The following is a 20454-nucleotide window of genomic DNA, read 5'->3' as shown; positions in this document are numbered from 1 at the left end:
TACAATGTTTAAATCTGATGGGGTTATCACAGAGCCGTTTTACGAGGGTCTTTAGGATCCAGGCACAATGGATTGAATCACCAGTTTTTGTTTTCTATGTTTCCATACACACTCGCTGCAGACTGCCTTTTTGTAGCGCAAAAATATATTTTAAACGCCCAATTAATATGAAAACTGACCTGGATATTGTATTAGCTTTTACACACAAACTGTTATAGAAACAATTTTTAATTATGAGCACGTTTATCTGTTTAAAAAAAAAAGCAAATTTTTTTTAAAAATTATTTTATTTTGCATGTTGAAAGGTATTTACAAAAGTCTCCACATCAGCTAGAAATCTTTACAGATAATATTTAATATAAGAAAAGGATTGAAATCTTCTGAAGCTATATTTTACAGCCACTGGAATCAGACATACTCTCCACAGTCTGAGATTATCACTTTTTGCTTTGGTTTTCCATCCTTAGAACCTTGAGCCTGGAATATAAAAAAAATTGTGTGATATATATATGGTTAAAGGGAAAAGTCCATCTCAAATAATAATCCTGAGAAAATGCAACTGTTTGTTCAAGATTTCTTTTGTTTTGGAAATAAAATCCATTAGTTTTGATTATTTTCAAAGTACAGGCTGAAGCATTACTGTTATGGTCAGGTTTGATTTATCTTGCATCGTACAATGCTGATATTGCCAGAAGCAATATCAGACCTCAGAATAGGTGATCTGTACCCAGGTTATCTGCAGTACAGAGACAATATGATGAATGGAGTGCTTAAAATTTAAGTTTCTTGGCCTAGATATTGAACAAACTGAAGTATATGTTTAAATGCTTAGCTTCTAGCAAAGCTTTATGATGCCTCTAAAACAAAGAATGCTAACTGACTCCAATTTCTCACTCACTGTAAAGCAACCAACAACAACAAAAAAATCCCTTTAAAAGAAAACAATCAGACCCTTGTAAAACAAAATGGCCATTTTGCTTTTTCACACACCTAAAAAAATATTAGAAATTCAAAATGCTTTGACAATCAGAAAGTAACCCATCATCCCATTTTCAATTCCTCCAATAATTTTCACATGCACAGGATTTCCCTCTTTCAGGAGCTGTGGGCTTAGTTTCTGCTTGATTTCCAAACCTTTCACCCTTCAGCTGGGCCCTGGGTCACATCCTTTAACATGCCTTTGATAAAGCGCAATCTGAGAGTTCACTGTCCTTTCCTCCACCACCACTTCCCCCCTAATATCTGTTGGATCTTTCTGGTCTCTGCACAAAACAGTCCTGTTCAACATTGTTAGTCTGTACTTTGGCTCTCTGGCCCCAAGTACCTTTCATGGCCCGGTGCTTCTAAATGCCAATGTTCCTCCCTAAATTCACCATCATCATCAGTAATGCTTATCTATCCTTTCTGTGGCACCATATAATGAATTGGAAAAGGATTTCAGAGAATACTCAATAGGTTCAATTACAAATGAATTTTTAGATTTCTATCAAAGATATCAATATGAAGTAATTTAAAATGGAAAAAACGGGAAAAAAACTCCTTTATTATCATGTTCTATTTTAAGTTGGAATAAATGCATAATATTTTTGTAATCATGAGGAATCAATGATATAATGTAACACTGTTACATGGTATAACATCTTCATTGTAAAATAACACATCCTAACTCACCATGAAGACTGCGACAGGAGGTCAAACTGAGTGCGTTAACAGCTAGGTATCTTTTTTACAGTGAGCTTCAGGACTTGGTGTAAAAAGCCCTCATTTTGCACTTATTTGGCCACAGGTTTGAAATTCTGCCAATAGCCAACATTTCCCCGGACAGATATGGTGAATTCCCATCAATTGTTGTCAGCCAAAGCTCCATACTCAAAAGACATTAAAGATCACAGAAAATTAACCATGGTCCACCTGGGTATGCTTTCTAAATCACAAAGTAAATTTGTATTGGGAGGAGACTGGCATTAACATTCCTTACAGCATGGGGATGGCGGAGTAAGCAATTGTGAGATGAAAAGAACGAAAAACTAGATAAACTGACTTGTTGCTCTCCCAAATGTTATACTCACTTCAAGCTGTTTGACAACATCCATTCCCTCCACCACTTCCCCAAATACCACGTGCTTTCCATCCAACCAGTCTGTTTTGTCAAGGGTAATGAAAAACTGAGAGCCGTTTGTGTTTGTTCCAGAGTTTGCCATCGACAACAAACCTAAACAAAAAAGAGATCATAAACACTACTGTGTAAGGCTAATGAGTCTAAAATTCAATAATTTGATTTAGCATAATTTCCCCATCTGCCAAAACGTGGACTTTTTCTGAATAGCTCTTTAGATTGTGTAGTTACTGTAGGAAGATATTTTCAACTGGAATTATTACATTCCAGGTGCCAAGAAAATATCCTTCAGAGAACCGAATAAAACCATTGCCTAGCAACTGAAGTAAAACAAACTGCATGGAAAAGATTTTTAAAAACTAAAAAAGCTAAATCTTGGGTTTCTCCAACTGTTCCAGGTAATCGCACCATGTTCTCATGAAGTATTGAGCCGTATCATCTAAAGAGTTATTAGGTTCAATCCCTGGGCTGTGCCGTGTTGGTTGATCTCAGCTGGTGGGAGCACGCCAGTGAACTACAGTGTCCTCTGAGCTCAGGAAAGGGTTCCTGGTTCCTGCTCCTGATCGTATTGGGAAAGGGGAGTTTCAGCTTGAACTTTGATATCCTCCACAATCAAATAGTCTGCCAATATTGACCATTTAGAATTACATAGAACAACGGACTTTGAGCATTTGTGATACCCTGTAACAGCTTAGAAAACAGGAAGAAGAAAAAATTGAGGGGAAATAACGATTTGACTTAAGGCTGAGAAACTGTGGTAATAGAATTCTCATTAGGCACTTTATCTACTTACTAAGACAATTTACGTACAGATAAGGATTTATTTTTATAGTACACACAAAAAAAAACTGACATGTAACCATAGTCAACTTCCAGCTATAAACAATAACATATCTATAGATATAATAATAATATATCTAAAACTTTTCCATTATCTTTACTATTCAATAGTAAAAAGGCAGGCCTCTCATTTGCTGTTTGCAGGTAAACCAACCAATAGATCAATAGAGGATATAAGTAACTGGGAGAAAGACCGACATTCCCTCTAAGTTTTCTTTTGTGGGGCCTGTTCTTTTAACTACGTGGGCCCTTCAAACTTTTTTGCACGGTCACTTAAAGGGGCCAATTTGTGCTTCACCTGCCCGGGAGCTTCCAGGTTGTTACACAGCTGCAAGAACATGGAAGCCGGCCAATTATTTCAATGTTATTACCATATCCAGCTGAAGGATGGGAAGCTGCGGATTACACGTTAACTTTACGTTTCGATCTAGAATTGACTGCACTATTTCAAAGAAGTTGAAATACTGTACCTGGTGCTAAGTGCTTTAGGATAAAGTTTTCATCATCAAACTTCCTGCCATAGATGGACTTCCCGCCGGTTCCATTGTGATTGGTGAAGTCACCACCCTGACACATGAATTGTGGGATGATGCGATGGAAACTGCTGCCTTTAAACCCAAATCCCCTCTCATGTGTACAGAGACAACGGAAATTCTCTGAAAGAAATGTTTTGGTAAATATCCACAAAAGAGCAATTTGAGGAATCTTAGTAAGCTTAGCATACGAGAACTAGGAGCAGGAATAGGCCATTCAGCCCCTTGAGCCTGCTCCACCATTCAGTAAGATCATGACTGATCTGACTGTGGCCTCAACTCTACTTTCCTGTCTGCACCCCCCCGCCCCCATAACCCTTGACTCCCTTGTTAATCATAAATCTAACACAGTCTTGAATATACTCAATGACCCAGTCTCCACTGCTCTCTGGGGAAGGGACTTCCACAGACGAACGACCCTCAAAAAAATTCTCCTCATCTCAGTCTTAAATGGAAGACCCCTAATTTCTAAACTGCGTCCCCTGGTTCTAGACTCTGCCAAAGGGGAAACAGCCTCTCAGATTCACCCAGTCAAGTCCCGTCAGGAACTTATATGTTTGAATAAAATCACCTCTCATTCTTCTGAACTCTAATGGGTGCAGGCTGAGCCTGCTCAACCTTTCCTCATAAGACAAACTCTTCATCTCAGGAATCAGTCGAGTGAATGTTCTCTGCAACTGCTTCTAACACAATTATATCCTTTCTTAAGATATCAGCTATTAAGGAAATAAAAGCAAAACACTGCGGATGCTGGGAAAGTGCTGGAAAAACTCAGCAGATCTGGCAGCATCTGTGGAGAGAGAAACAGAGTAAATGTGGAGTTGAATATGACTTCTTCCATTCAGCTATTAAGGAAATCACTGTCTCATAATGGCTTAATTTTGTGACAAAAAGAATGCTTAGTTCACAACCAGGTTGCTGTAGATCTTAAATAAAATTCAGAAAACACTGGAAATAAAGGAGTATAGTAACATGGTTTATTACTAGACTGGTAATCCAGAGGCCTGGATTAATGATCCAAAGACAGGGAGCTGGGGAATTTAAATTCAATTACTTAAATACATTTGAAATAAAAAGCTAGTCTCACTACTGGTAACCATGAAACTACTGGATTGTCATAAAAACCTATCTGGTTCACTAATGTCCTTTAGGGAAGGAAATCTGCCATCCTTACCTGCCCTGGTCTATATGTGACTCCAGACCAATAGCAATGTGGCTGCCCTCTGAAATGGCCGATCAAGCCACTCAGTTGTATTCAAGAAGGTGGATCACTGCCTGTTTAAGGGCAATGAACATTTCTAAGAATCTTGACATTCAGTGGCATTACCATTACTAAATCACCCACTATCAACATCCTGGGGGGTTACCATTGACCAGAAACTGAACTGGACTAATCATATAAATACTGTGGCTACAAGAGCAAGTCAGAGGCTAGGAATCCTGCGGAGAGTAACTCACCTCCTGACTCCCAAAGCCTGTCCACCGTCTACAAGGCACAAGTCAGGAGTGTGATGGAATACTCCCCACTTGCCTGGATGAGTGCAGCTCCAACAACACTCAAGAAGCTTGAAACCAGCCAGGGCAAAGCAGCCTGCTTGATTGGCATCCACAAACTTTCACTCCCTCCACCACCCACGTACAGTGGCAGCAGTGTGTACCATCTACAAGATGCACTGCAGAAAATTACCAAGGTTCCTTCGGCAGCACCTTCCAAACCCACGACCACTACCATCTAGAAAGACAAGGGCAGCAGATAGATGGAACACCACCACCTGGAAGTTCCCCTCCAAGCCAGTCACCATCCTGACTTGGAAATATATCGCCATTCCTTCACTGTCACCAGGTCAAAATCCTAGAACTCCCTCCCTAACAGCACTGTGGGTGTGTCTACACCACATGGACTGCAGCGGTTCAAGAAAGCAGCTCACCACCACCTTCTCAAGGGCAATTAGGGATGGGCAATAAATGCTGGCCTTTCCAGGAACACCCACATCTCAAAAAGTTAGTATGTAGGTACAGTAAGTGATTAGGAAGACAAATGGAATGTTGGCATTTATTGCAAGGGGACTGGAATATAAAAGCAGGAAAGTTTTAAAACAGCTGCACAGGGCATTAGTGAGACCACATCTGGAGTACTGTGTACAGTTTTGGTCTCCTTTATAATTGCATTAGCAGTTCAGAGAAAGTTCATTCAACTCATTCCTGGGATGAAGGGCTTATCTTATGAAGAAAGATTGAACAGGTTGAGCCTATAGCCATTGGCTTTTGGAAGAATGGGAGTTCATCTTGTTGGAACATAGAAGACCCTGAGGGACTTAGATACTAGGAGAATTTTTTTCTCTTGTTTGTTAGTCTGCGGAATTCTCTTTCCCAGAGAGCAGTGGAGGCTGGGCCATTGAATTTATTCAAGGTCGAGTTAGATTTTCGATAGACAAGGAAGACAGGGGTTATGGAGGACAGACAGCAAAGTGGAGTTGAAACCACAATCGGATTGGCCATGACTTTATTGAATGGTGGGGTAGGCTCGAGGGGCTGAATGGCCTACCCCTACCCTCAAGTCCTATGTTCCTATCCTATGAACGAGTAAGAAGTAGTTCAATCAGTTTTTTAACTGGGATCTTTCTGATCAAGTCACTGGAAAAGGGAAGGAAGTTTGGAGCAGCGTAAGTTTCTGCCCAAGTCCAAGATTTCCATCCTTATAGGCCAGTTTGTTTTTCCCCTTGCTGAGTATACCATAAGAAATTGAGAGAGATTGAGAAAGCAGGGGGCCTTTAAATTTGCAGCTGTGACTGACTTCTGGTTCACGGCAGATCTCCTTTGCTGCACGACGACCTGGCCTAGATTCTCCATTAGGCACCGAGACCCCCTTCACACCACTAACTGGCCGCCTTCCCACCAGGCAGCCGCTAATTGGCCGTCCACCTCTTGCTTCACCGAGCTGAGACGTGGGAGCAAGTGGACCACTACCTTCCACTCCGCTTCCTTCACCCCTCCAGAAAGCGTAAAATCCAGCCCAATGAGTTGTCACAAATGACCCATGAACTATAGTATGACCACCCAGACCTAAACCACTCATGGTACTCTCAGACGGAAGGTAGAGAGAGAGAGGTGGCTTACATGACAGACAATGTAAATAAAAAGGGAAAAACACTTCGTCATGAACACAATTTATCTGGTCTTTGTTCTCAAGGTCACAGCTGTGTACGAAGTTAATCTTTACCTGCAGTCATTGGAACAACATCAGCTCGTAATAAAAAGCGTAATCTGCCAATGGGCTTATTGCCAATTTTGACATCCATGTAGACTTGAGGATTGGTTCTTGTTTTCTTGGCTGGTGGTTCACCCTGAAGAAAAATAAATCATCTTTTAGATTTTTTTAAAATTGTGAATAAAATAAAATGTGTTCACACGCATTTAAAACCAGATTTTTCTAATCCCACAAGTCACATGAGTATCTGATAAGTGAACAGTTAGAAGAACAGAAATTGGAAATCTACACATTTTTATGGCATCATTTTATGTATATAATTTAGAAATGCTTTGCTTAGGTTTCACAATTTACCACTTTATACGCAAATTAATCACTTAACACAAATATCTTTTGGGTTATGTATTAGAGAAAGGGGCATTTTTAAAATATAATGCACAGACCATCAAACATCTTCAAGAAATTGTACAACACACCTTTGTACCAGCATTTCACGAAAAGGTAGATTATGTAATGCACTGCAGCAACTTGTCAAACCTCCTTCGGCAGCACCTTCCAAACTTGCAACTTCTACCATCTAGAAGGACAAGGGCAGCAGAAACATGGGAACACCACCACCTGCAAGTTCCCCTCCAAGCCGCACACCGTCCTGACTTGGAAATATATCGCCATTCCTTCACTGGTACAGGATCAAAATTCTGGACCTTCCTCCCTGACAGCACTGTGGGTGTACCTGCACTCAACGGACTGCAGTGGTTCAAGAAGGCGGCTCATCACCACATTCTCAAGGGCAATTAGGGATGGGCAACAAATGTTGGCCTCGTCAGCAACACCCACATCCCATGAAAAAATTTAAAAAGTACCTTTTCTCCTTTGATTCCAAGATATCACAATAGATTTTTCTTTTTAAATACACCTATCCCTACAGGGACTGCAGCAGTCCAACTCATGGAGTCAGTTTAATGCGCTAAATAGCTTTATATTCTTTGTACAAACGTTCCGCTTGTCAAAATGAATGATTAGTCTGGCGAAACTGAGCATTTGTAATTTCAGACACAAGGGGCAGGATTTTCCAGTCCCGCTCGCTGCCAGGATCGTCAATGGACTTTTGGCTAGGCCACCGCATCCCCCGCGGCGGGTCCTGCTATGGCAGGGCCGGAAAATCCCGGCCAAGGTGCATTATGCATGGGTAGACAAAGACCAAGCTTCTCCTAACTTGCCCTACCAACAGAGTGCCCAGGTCTCACCTTCAAAACAATCCCCCACCTAGTTTACTAGAGCAGCATTTCAATTTTCCACACCTCTCTGATCAAGACTGCCAAATATGGATAGCTTTGTACCGTGGATCTATAACCACTGGTTAAACATTTTATACAGGATTTTTAATGGCAATAAAGCAGGCATTCATCCCATGAGTCAGGATGGGATTTGAACCCACATCCCAGAGGTGCAGAACTGTGTCATTCAGTCCCCTCTTTTTTTTCCTTTAGAGCATACCATAGATATTAAACTAGGACATTCAGGGGTCAAAATAGGCATTAAACTGCAGTAGAATTCTTCTGAATCTCTACAACAAGCTGCATTTATGTGGCACCTCTAACATCAGGAAATGCTTCAAGGCATTCCACAGGAGCACAAAGCGACACAAATCTCACCTCCTGTGTTTGTGTGTTTCCATCATTTCCTCCTTGCTCTTCATTTTCATTCTCTTCTAGAGTTTTGCCAGCAAACTTCTTTAACCAGTCATCGTCTGACCACACTAGAAAGAAAGAGACACTATTTAAGTTTCAGTGAAAAGCCTCAGAGAAACATTAGAGTTATCAATTATATATTCAAATTGCTAGGTCTGTCACACTATTCCATTTCAAAATGCACTGAAATTTCTTTTGGTCAGGCAGTGTCAGCAGGGAAATTGAGTTTAAGTGTCCACATGTAACCACAGTATCAACTGAGCCTGTCGATGTTGTATTAGGGCTGTTTCATCATCAAAACCACTGTCATCACTCCATTACTCAAAATAAAAAGCATCTCTATTATTACAAATAGCGCATCTCCAACCTTCCTTTCCGCTGCAAGAACTTTCCTAGGTGTTGTTTCCTCTCAGATCTGTGCCCATTTCTTCCGCAACTCCCTGTCTGAATCTCTCCAACCAGTTTCTGGGGCCCCTCAAAATGTCAAAACGGCCTTAATTATGTTCCCTTAACCGTAGTGCATTATTCATTCTCAGCCACAGCATCCTCCTCAAAATACCCCTCTTCCAGTCTCCAGTTTAGTGGGAACTGCCCTGGTTTGGTTCCATCATTACCCATCCGTCTCATAATCACAGCACCTCCAGCAATGGCTTCCCTTCATTAACTCCAGAGGCCCTCCCAACCCCACCCAGATCATCCTTCGTTCCCATCCAAATCTAAATGCAGAAATGGAGTCAGCTTCCACATGTACACTAATGATATCCACTGCCTCAGTTTTCAGACTGTTTATCTGACATCCATTTTGCATGAGCCACAATTTCATCCATTTAAACAGAAGACCAAAGCCATCTGATCCAATTTTAACTCTGTCTACGTGATTGGGCTTTGAGCAAGTTAAAATCAAGCACAGAGATAAAAACAAAAAACTACTGCGGATGCTGGAAATCCAAAACAAAAACAGAATTACCTGGAAAAACTCAGCAGGTCTGGCAGCATCGGTGGAGAAGAAAAGAGTCGACGTTTCGAGTCCTCACGACCCTTCAACAGAACAGACCCTTCTGTTGAAGGGTCGTGAGGACTCGGAACGTCGACTAAAATCAAGCACGTTGTTTTCAGTCCATGCCATAAACTCTTTAACTGTGCCTCCGATTCCATCCCCTTTCCCAGACATCTTCTCCTGCATAACCAGAATGTTTGCAACCTCAATTCCAATTCACCCTGCGCTGTTCTTCCAACCCCATATCTCTCCATCAGAAAGGCTGCCTAGTTCCACCTCCAGAACATAGAAAATAGGAACAGGAGCAGGCCATTCAGCCCCTCGAGCCTGCTCAGCTATTCAATTAAATCATGACTGATCTTCTATCTCAACGCTATTTTCCCAAACTATCCGATATCCCTTGATATCTTTACTATCTAGAAATCTATTGATCTGTCTTGAACATATACAAAGGCTGAGCCTCCACAGCCCTCTGAGGTAGACGATTCCAAAGATTCACCTCTCTCTGAGTGAAGAAATTCCTCCTCATTTTAGTCCTAAATGGCCTGCCCCTTAGTCTGAGACTGGGTCCTCTGGTTCTAGACACCCCAAGCCAGGGGAAACATCCTTCCTGCATCTACCTTGTTGAACCCTGTAAGAATTTTGTATATTTCAATGATATTGTTGCTCATCCTTCTAAACTGTAGAGAATATATGCCCAGTCTCAATATCTCCTCATATAAGACAAGCCAGGAATCAGTCTGGTAAACCTCCGTTGCACTCTCTCTATGGCACGTATATTATCCTTAGTAAAGGAGACCAAAACTGTACATAATACTCCAAGCGTGGTCTCATCAAGGCTCTATACAAATGCAGCAAGACATCCTTACTCCTGGTACTCTGAAGTACTCAAATCCTCTTGTAACATACCATTTGCTTTCCTAATGCTTGCTGCACCTGCATGTTAGCTTTCAGTGACTCATGAATAAGGACACCCAGGTCTCTTTAGACATCAACACTTCCCAATTTCTCATCATTTAAAAAATACTCTGAATTTCTGTTTTTCCTACCAAAGTGGATAACTCTGCATTTTTTTCACATTATATTCCAACTGCCATGTTCTTGCACACTCACTTAGCCTGTCTAAATTCCCTTGAAGCCTCCTTGCATCCTCCTCACAACTCACATTCCCACCTAGTGTTGTGTCATCAGCAAACTTGGAAATATTACATTTAATCCCCACATCCAAATCATTGATATAGGTTGTGGATAGCTGAAGCCCAAGCACTGGCCTGAGAAAGACCTGTTTATTCCTACTCTCCGTTTTATGTCCTTTACGCAATTCTCAATCCATGCCAGTGTACTACCCCCAATCCCACGTGCTCTAATTTTGTTTAATAAACTTTTGTGTGGGACCTTATTAGCCTCAGAAAATCCAAATACACCACATCCGCTAGTCCCCCCCTTATTTATTCTGCTAATTACATCCTCAGAAAACTCCAACAGGTTTGTCAAACATGCTGACTCTGCCCAATTCTACCAAACATAACACTGCCTTTCTTTGCCCCACCACTAAAACCTCACCTACACCTGTTACCTTCAGACTCCACTTTGCCAGTGCTTTTCTAAATGGCCTTCCATTACCACCTTCTGTAATTTTCAGCTCATCCAAAACTCAGTTCCTTTACCCTATTCAACATGAGGACCCAATCCCTCTGCCACTCCTTTCCTCACTGATCTGATTGCCTGTCTCCCAAATGCCTCAAGCTTAGAATTGCCATCATCACTTTTAAATCTCTCCTCAATCTGCAAACTTTTTGTTTTTCCAACTCCTGCGTATCATCTCCTTTCTTCATCCCATTACTGGCAACTGTAACTTCAGCCAAATGGGCCCAGTGTTAGGGAATTCTTTCTCTAAACCAATCTGCCTCCATACCCTCTCTTCCTTTACGAACTGCTTTAAAAACATCTCTCTTTCAAGAAGCTTTTGGTCCCTCCTCCTCATTTCCCCTGTCCTGATAGGCATCCAATGTTTTACTAATACACCTCTGTGAAGCACTTTGGGAGGTTCTTCTACATTAAAGGTGCTATGTAAATGCAAGCTATTGTTGTTAAACCATTATGAAATGTTAATTTCCAGCTCAATAGATCCACAGTACACTGGTAAAGTGAATCTGGTGACGTTTCCCCTCTGAAACTTTCTGCTACAGCCACAAAGAGTCTTTATTCCTTCATGGGATCTGGCTGTCATTGGCAAGGCCTGCATTTGTTGTCCATCCCTAATTGTCCTTCAGTTGAGTGGCTTGCTAGACCATTTCAGAGGGCATTTAAGAGGCAACCACACTGGTGTGAATCTGGACTCACATGTAGGCCACATAAGGATAGCAAATTTCCTTCCTTAAAGGATATTAAGTGAACCAAGATGGGTTTTTACAACAATCGATGATGGTTGTCATGATCATCATTACTGATCCTAGCTTTATATTCCAGATTTATTAACTGATTTCAAATTCCATCAGCTGCCATGGGATTTGAACCCAAGTTCCCCGTGCATTAGTTGGGCCTCTGGATCACTAGTCCAGTGACATTACCACTACACCACCATCTCCCCAAAGAAGAGGTAATTCACCTGACTCTAACTTGTAAAAAAAACTTTCAGCTACAGAATAAGTAAAATAGTTTAGAAAAGTTCAACATCTGCTTAGTTTTTGGGGGGAAATAAATACAATAACTATCAATAGAGAAAAAGTACTAGGGAAACTAATGGGGCTAAAGGCCGATAAGTCACCTGGACCTGATGGGTTGCATCTTAGGGTATTAAAGGAAAAAGCTGCAGAGATAATAGATACCCTGGTAGTAATCTTCCAAGAATTCTTGGATTCTGGAAAAGTCCCAGAGGTTTGGAAAACTGCCAATGTAGGACCCTAATTCAAAAAGGGAGAGAGACAAAAAACAAGTAACGATAGGCCAGTTAGCTTAACATACGTCATTGGGAAAATGTTGGAGTCTAATTATAAAGGGTGTAATAGCAGAGCATTTAGAAATGCATAATATAATCAAGCAGAGTCAGCATGGCTTCATGAAGGGGAAAGCATGCTTGACAAATTTATTAGAATTCTTTGAGGAGGTAACAAACAGGATAGATAAAGGGGAACCAGTAGATGTAATATATTTGGATTTCCAAAAGGAGTTTGATAAGGTACCACACATAAAGCCACTTAATAAGATAAGAACCCATGGTGTTGGGGGTAGTATATTATCATGGATAGAGGATTGGCTAACTAATAGAAGACAGAGAGTTGGGATACAGGGGGCATTTTCAGGATGGCAACCTGTAACTAGTCGAAGGCCACAAGGATCAGTGTTGGGGCCACAATTACTTACAATATATATTAATGACTTCGATGAGAGAAATGAATGTACTATCGTCAAGTTTGCAGATGACACAAAAATAGGTGGGAAGGCAAGTGGTAAGGGTGACACAAAGAGTCTACAGAGGCAGGTTAAGTGAGTGGGAAGAAACATGGCAGATGGAACATAATGTGGGAAAGTGTGGGAAAGTCTGCACTTTGGCAGGAAGATTAGAGGAGCTGAATATTACTTAAATGGAGAAAGACTGAAGAAAGCTGCAGCACAGAGGAATTTCGGGGTCTTTGTGCATAAATCCCAAAAACCTAGCATACAAGTTCGACAGGTAATGGGTAAGGCAAATGGAATGTTGGCCTTTATTTCAGAGAGAACGGGGTATAAAAATAGGGAAGTCTTGCTAAAGCTATACAAGGCGATAGTTAGACCACACCTAGAATACTGTGAACAGTTTTGGTCCCCTTATCGATGGCGTTGGAACCAGCCCAGAGAAGGTTCACTAAGTTGAACCCAGGGATGGAGGGATTTTCTTATGAGGAGAGGTTGAGTAGGTTGGGCCTATACTCATTCGAGTTTAGAAGAATGAGAGGTGATCTTATTGAAACATATGAAGTTCTTAGGGGGCTTGACAGGGTAGATGCTGAGAGATTGTTTCCCCTTGTGAGAGTCTCTAGGACCAGAGAACATAATTTCAGAGTAAGGGGTTGCCCATTTAAGACAGAGATGAGGAGGAATTTCTTCTCTCAGAGGGTAGTGAATGTGTGGAATTCTTTACCGCTGTAGAGGCTGGGTCATTAAGTATATTCAAGGCTGAGACAGACAGATTTTTAATCAGTAAGGGAATCAAGGGTTATGGCGGGGGGGAAAGGCAGGAAAGTAGAGTTGAGGATGATCAGATCAGCCGTGATCTCATTGAATTAGGAGCAGACTCGATGGGCCGAATGGCCTACTTCTGCTCCTACATCTTACGGTCTAAGTGTTTGCATTTCAGTAATGGACTGGGTCCTTCACTACTGGACTGGACACAGCACAAACACACTATGCTAACACGGTGAAAAAAGTTATTTGTCTTAATTCTGTGGTACCCTGTTTGAGAATTTGGAAAGTCTTATAAATGAGCAAAAACTCTACTTTCAAAAGAGTCAGCGTCTATTAAAATTTGTCAGCTTTTGTTCGGATCCATTTTTATTCACAATCAGTCCAAATAAACAGCAATGAGAAAATACATGAAAGGTTTTTTCCTGTTAAATCACATCCGCCTTCTTTATGCTTCTGACCAAATTTCCTCTTCCCCCTCCTGGAGGAATCGATTCCTTAGATACAATTCCTTATGTGCTGCAGAGATACCCAGCACCTGGCTCAAGTAGCCATTATTCACGCATTCGCCTTTACAAGTGTTGACAGCTATTTCAACTATTGGGGCATCAGAGTTTCACATAATCCTTTCCTCACCTAACCCCCATTTCAAGCTGAAGGTTGGGTCCTGGGATCTTCCGTTTACAGTCAAACAGCTCACTATCTAAGCCTGCTCGAGCAGACAGGCCCACGATCAAGCCTCTCGTTTAGAAAAGTTGTTTTCATTCCTCACCTGCTCTTGAGGATCCCTCTTTAATTCGCATCGGTTTTGCCAGATTTACTCGGATTGTTCTTCCAAAAAGTTCAGATTCATTCTGATAAATGGAAAGAAGATAAAAGACAATGAAGCTACTATTCATTATGGCACACTCATATTTTATACCACTTCGGTTAGCACTGACATTCCAGGTTATTTAGTATTTATAAAAAATATGATTGTGCTTTCAAGAATCCAACTTTATTTCCAGTTATTACAAAGAGATGCCACTTTTTATGATAAAAAAGTTTAAAGCTGCCAGTTTGCCCACTTTTTCCAGGCCACATGCCACTTACCATATTATCAATGGCAGCTGCAGCATCCTGGAAGAAAAAGTGAAAGGTTGTAAATTGTCAATAAACAGCACAATACACTCAACTCCATTGTCAACTGAGTTTCCTCAGTGTGTCTGAGGAAGAAATCTGCAAGTCACACTGGGGATATAATAGATGAATGGGATACTGCCATTAAAAACAAAGTGAATGAAGATCACATGATACCCAGTTTTTTTTAAAAATGTAAAGTTTCTCTCTTCCTGTAGAGAGAGAGAGTGAGTGTGAGTTACAGATACATATATGGGAGCAGAGTATAAAGGACATGGCACAGGCAAGTCTTCATTCAAAATCCACACCTTCTAAGTGTTGTTCACTGATCAGCAATTACAAGCAGGAGCCCTGACTAACTCTTGCCCTCCTCGGAACATGGAACTAGAAACCTATTGATATTGCATTGTTATTCAAACTTCCATGAAACTTCCTATAAAATATTCTCAGAGTATTCAACACCATGAGTGATAAAAAGGATAAGGACCACAGAAAGCCATGTTGGCCTTTCAGTACATTTTACAAAAACAGTGAATAAAGACTAAAACCAATCAATTAATTGCATCACTTAGTGAAAAAAAATATATTTGGCAGCTGACATTCAAATCTTTTGCCCACAGGATATTTATTAATGTGTTCATGGCATCACCTCTAATTAAAACTTCATTCAATCAGTGGTTATATCAACTCTATCTAGTATCCAAATTGCATTTCATTGCATTCCCACTGTGAAAGGCTTTTCAGTTATGAAAAAAAGATAAAAGCAAGCATCTCACCTCAGCGTTCTCAAATTCAATGAATGCAAAACCTCGGTGTTTTTCTGTTTAATAAAGAATTGAGATTTTTACTTATTTCATAATCTTTAGTACTGAGTTATCAACATAAAACCATTAAGTTTCAACAGCTGTTACACTGAAGTAGCTCTCGCTGTATCTGGAACATCATGCTGAGGGCTTTGTTACCAATTCTTTACAAACAAATGTTATATTGAGCATTCTTTTTCCTTCAAAATGTATTTACAGACTTAATTTTCTGCATAAGAATTTTGGAAAACTGTGTCTACATTCATTGATTTGGATGTTACTTAAATTTGTAGGTAGAGGGAGCATTTTTGTAGAAAGGTTTTTATATTACAAAAAGCATGGTATTGACTCTCACTTTACATATACTCTGAATCTGGCCCATTCAGATAGGGGAATTTTATAAGTATTTACCTGTTTCATAGTCCAGTGGAATTTGAATGTCCATAATATCTCCAAATGGAATAAAAGCTGCATGAAGCACCTTCTCGTCTACCTCTTCAGCAAGGCCACCTGCAGATAATAACGCAAAATGCACATTCAATTTAACAAAATTACAGAAAGAATTTCCGGTGGGAACACCAGGACCTGCAAGTTCCCCTCCAAGTCACACACCACCTTGACTTGGAGTTATAATCACCGTTCCTTCACTGTGGCTGGGTCAAAATCCTGGAACTCCCATCCTAATGGTACTGTGGGTGTACCTACACCACATGGATACAGCGGTTGAAGGCGGTGGTTCACCACCACCTTCTCAAGGGCAATTAGGGATGAGCAACAAATGCTGGCCTTGCCAGCGTGCTCAAATCCCATGAAAGGATTTTTAAATTCAAACAATGGAAAGCCTACTCACTCCAATCAGCAAGATCACCAACAAGCTAGTGAGACAGTATGAGAACAAGAGATGGCAGCATTCAATTAATGACAAACGTTTTGTAATTTTGTAAGAGGCTACATTTAACGAAGTATTACGTTAATCACAGGATATAACAGGCCATCTTCTCTATGAAAATCATATCCCTCCTATCCTCACTCAGTCTTTCCTTTGAGTGATTCTTTATTCTCAGAGACTTCAATCTCTACCCAAGCTCCCCTTGCCTATACTTCTCTGACTACCCAAACCTCTTGCAATCACTCTTTTCACATAAATTCCCATTTTAAAAAGTCAGGTTTCCCCCAATATTTTCGTAGTAATTTTATAACAAAACGTGATTTCTCTGAGCAGGCCAAGGCTCTGATAAAGTGAAACCATTCATGCTGTATGTGAAATATGGTGCTCAGCATTAACAAATCAGTACCCATTTACAGCACATACCACCCAGAAGATCGAGATGCCCATAGCTTTTTTCTGTGTATCCTGAAAAGCGGACAATGTAACAGGCCATTGAGAATATTCAAAAACCTTGCCCTAGGACAAGAAATAGTTTCAAACTCTCCACTGGTACTGTAGCGAGGGATTGTTCGATACCTTGTCATATATTATAACATATCAAAAAAATGGCTCACAATGGCACCTTCAAATGAATTTGAGAATTCTACATTTTTAAAATAAGGTGGCCAGGTGGTAATTTTTCAGTATTTTTTTCAAAACAAAAAATACTTTTGGTCACATTGTAATGGGCTAAGGACTGAATAATTTACTTAACTTTAAAACAACATATTTCCCTTTATATACCCCTCCTCTAGAAGAAAGTGATTCATCTTGCAAAACAAAACTGCTGAACAGGAAGCAATGCAATCGGCAAAGCTGTATGGAACATGGCAAGCTTTGAATAAACAGAGCCTTCCAATCTGGCTCTTTTTTGAGGCATGACACATCCATTTTTTCTACCAAGGAGCTCACCAATTGTTTAGGAAAGTGATCCATTATCTTCATATGGCTTCTCTGACTTTTAAATATAAAATAGGTTTTTATTGCAACAACATTTTATAGATCAATGTTAATTTTCATTTGCAGCACCAACAGAGCTCCCTGAAATCCACTGCCCAACTACTTGGAAGAAAACACAGCACCCGCAAAATATGCTGGCCATTGAATTAGGTGTAAGGTTAGATTTACTATAGTTTACTGCAGTCTTAAATTAAAATAAGGCCATGTACTATTTAAACACTTACATATAGAGATCTCATTAGCTCTTGACCAGTTGCAGGCGTAGAATGCCTTACCACCAGCAGTTATTGCTCATCACAAAGATGCAGAGTCATTTACAGCACAGGAGGAGGCCATTGAGTCTATGCCAGCTCTTTGTGGAGCATCCAGTCAGTTCCATTCCCTCATTCTGTCCCTTTAGCCCTGCAAATTTATTTCCTTCAAGTTCCCATCCATTTTCCATTTTAAATCATTGATTGTTTCTGCTTCCACCACCCTTGTGGGCAGAACATTCCAGCTGATTACCACTTGCTATGTAAATAAAGTTCTTTGTCACATTCCCCCCCACTCACAGCTGTTGCCCTCAAAACATTCTGCATACTTATGGCCAACGTTCCATCCCATCAGGGAAATACCTCATCTTCCCATTGTGCTTTTTCTCACATGGCCCATCTGAAATCAAACATTCAATTTGAGGCATAAACTTGCATCCCACCATTCTATAGTGAAATGTGTTAACATACTTGCACGCTCACTAATGGAACATGTAGCCATTTAAAGATCTATACACTTTTTACAAACATACGAATTAGGAGCAGGAGTAGGCAATTGGCTCCTCGAGCCTGCTCTGCCATTCAATAAGATCATTGCTGATCTAATTTCAACCTCAACTCCACATCCACACCTACCCCTGATAACATTTCACCGCCTTGCTTACCAATAATCTATTTACTTCCGCCTTAAAGATATTCAAAGACTCTACCTCAACTGCTTTTTGAGGAAGAGAGTTCCAAAGCCTCACAACCCTGAGAAAAAAATTTCCTCATCTCTATCTTAAATGGGCAACCCCTTATTTTTAAACAGTGGCCCTCAGTTCTAGTTCCCCAACAAGAAGAAACATCCTCTTCACATCCGCCCTGTCAAGTCACCTCAGGGTCTTACACGTTTCAATCAAGTCAACTCTTGCTCTTCTAAATTCCAGTGGATACAAGCCTAGCTTGTCCAGCCTTTCTTCATAAGACAACCAGGTATTAATCTAGTAAACCTTCTCTGAGATGCTTCCAATGCATTTACATATTTCCTTAAATAAGGAGACCAATACTATACACAGTACTCCAGATGTGGTCTCACCAATGCCCTGTATAACTGAAGCATAACCTCCCTACTCTAGTATTCAATTCTCCTTGCAATAAATGATAACATTAGCTTTGCTAATTACTTGCTGCACCTGCATACTAACCTTTTGTGATTCATGCACAAAGACATCCAGATCCCACTGTATCTCAAAGTTCTGCAATCTCTCACCTTTTAGATAACATGCTTCTCTTTTTTATTTGTCCTGCCAAAATGGACAATCTCAGGTGTTCCCACATTATACTCCATTTGCCAGGTCTTTGCCAACTCACCTAACTTATTTATATCCCTTTGTAGCCTCGTTATATCCTCTTCACAAGTTACTTTTCTTCCTATCTTTGTGTCATCAGCAAATTTAGCAACCATAACATTGGTTCTTTCATCCAAATTATTTTTATAAATTGTAAAGAGTTGAGGCCCTAGCACTGATCCTTGTGGCATGCCACTCATCATATCCTGCCAACCAGAAAATGACCCATTTATGCCTACTCTCTGCTTCCTGTTAGTTAGCCAATCTTTTTTAAAAATGCATTTCAGATATTCTCATTTTTATTTTACAAATGTGTTTTTATAGATATTTACTACAATAAAAATTAAGGAATCCATCCACTACTCCAGCCCCACTGTCTCCACAATGTCCGAGTCAGCTGGATGCGACAGTAAGCCTAACAAGTCAGTACATGACACTATCAGTAGTTGTAAGCTGACCTGTCAAAAATGCCCATCATCTAAAACCATAACAGAAGTCTTTCTCGGGTTATAAATATTTTTTATTATCTGGACGATTGTTGATTACTGTATTGATAATTATTAAACTAACGACACCAAATTATGTATAATTATTCATTCAACCTTCTGGCCCAATGTTACATGTCCGAATCGATATCTTTAAAAGGGCGCATTAATCAAAACAGCTCAAATTTTGTACAATTCCACACGGTTTTTAAATGAAGGCACTTTCTGTCAGATTGAAAAATAGGTTTGGAATGATTGATGTTTATTTAGAACTGATGGTAACATTAAAACAGGCTGTAAAAACTCACAGAGGCGCAGTCTTCCTCGGAAATACGCACATTTTAACCATTGTGCACAACCCAATGAAGCGTCAGTGAATTGCCAGCTTACAGGGTTGCGCGATTCTCCGCTTCCCAGACTGAAATACCCCCTCCCTCCCTCACTCGCTCGGCCCACCCAAAGTTAAAATGTACTCGTTTTATTCAGGTGTGGAAGGTCGCTAAAGACGGCGAAGAGCCGCTGTTGCCTTTCTTCACTCACCCACATACAGAACACGCTTGGTCGTCGCCATCTTGTCTTGAACTTCTCCCTTTCAACTCCAACCTTTGACCCTCGAGGTGCTGTTCAGGCACTTGCTCAGTGCTTGGTTTCCTTATTAAGTCCATTCTTTATTAAAGAAAAAATTTTATACGAACTTGAAAAGAACGTGTTACTAAAAAAACAAAAATAACTTTTTTCTATAAAGTGAATTTAAGTTCTTAAGAGAAATGAGCCATATTAGAACAAGCAAGAGTGGGATGAGAGTATTGGTGTTAATGAGGAGCAAAATAGCAGTGCAGACTTTACAAAGAGTCTCAAAAATGATGTTTTACAAATGTGATAATTCCGATAGCTCAATTTCTCACTAAATCAGTGGACAATGGTTGTAATGTGTTCCACATTATTCTATTGTACCTTTAATGAATTTGTTTTTAAACCTTACTTGGAAGGCCATTCCAGTTTGAACACTCCATCAAGTTATTGAGTATATG

At 40.3% G+C, this 20454-nt stretch overlaps 1 protein-coding gene across 1 annotated transcript; it reads right to left on the bottom strand.

Moving 5' to 3' along the window:
- Positions 1–274: 274 nt before the first annotated feature.
- On the bottom strand, positions 275–20023 carry ppie (peptidylprolyl isomerase E (cyclophilin E)). The gene is made up of 10 exons (XM_078567268.1): positions 19964–20023; positions 15880–15978; positions 15442–15485; positions 14639–14665; positions 14319–14400; positions 8353–8456; positions 6710–6833; positions 3427–3612; positions 2070–2212; positions 275–477 (listed from the first exon to the last, which is right to left on the bottom strand). The coding sequence occupies exons 1-10, from the start codon at positions 19992–19994 to the stop codon at positions 409–411; spliced, it is 909 nt and encodes a 302-aa protein (XP_078423394.1). The 5' UTR covers positions 19995–20023; the 3' UTR covers positions 275–408.
- Positions 20024–20454: the final 431 nt, after the last annotated feature.

This window comes from Cetorhinus maximus, chromosome 21 (genome assembly GCF_964194155.1).
Source record: "Cetorhinus maximus chromosome 21, sCetMax3.hap1.1, whole genome shotgun sequence".
NCBI classification, from domain to species: domain Eukaryota; kingdom Metazoa; phylum Chordata; class Chondrichthyes; order Lamniformes; family Cetorhinidae; genus Cetorhinus; species Cetorhinus maximus.
The sequence above is the reverse complement of the archived record's forward strand: the minus strand, read 5'-3'. Positions and strand labels throughout refer to the sequence as shown.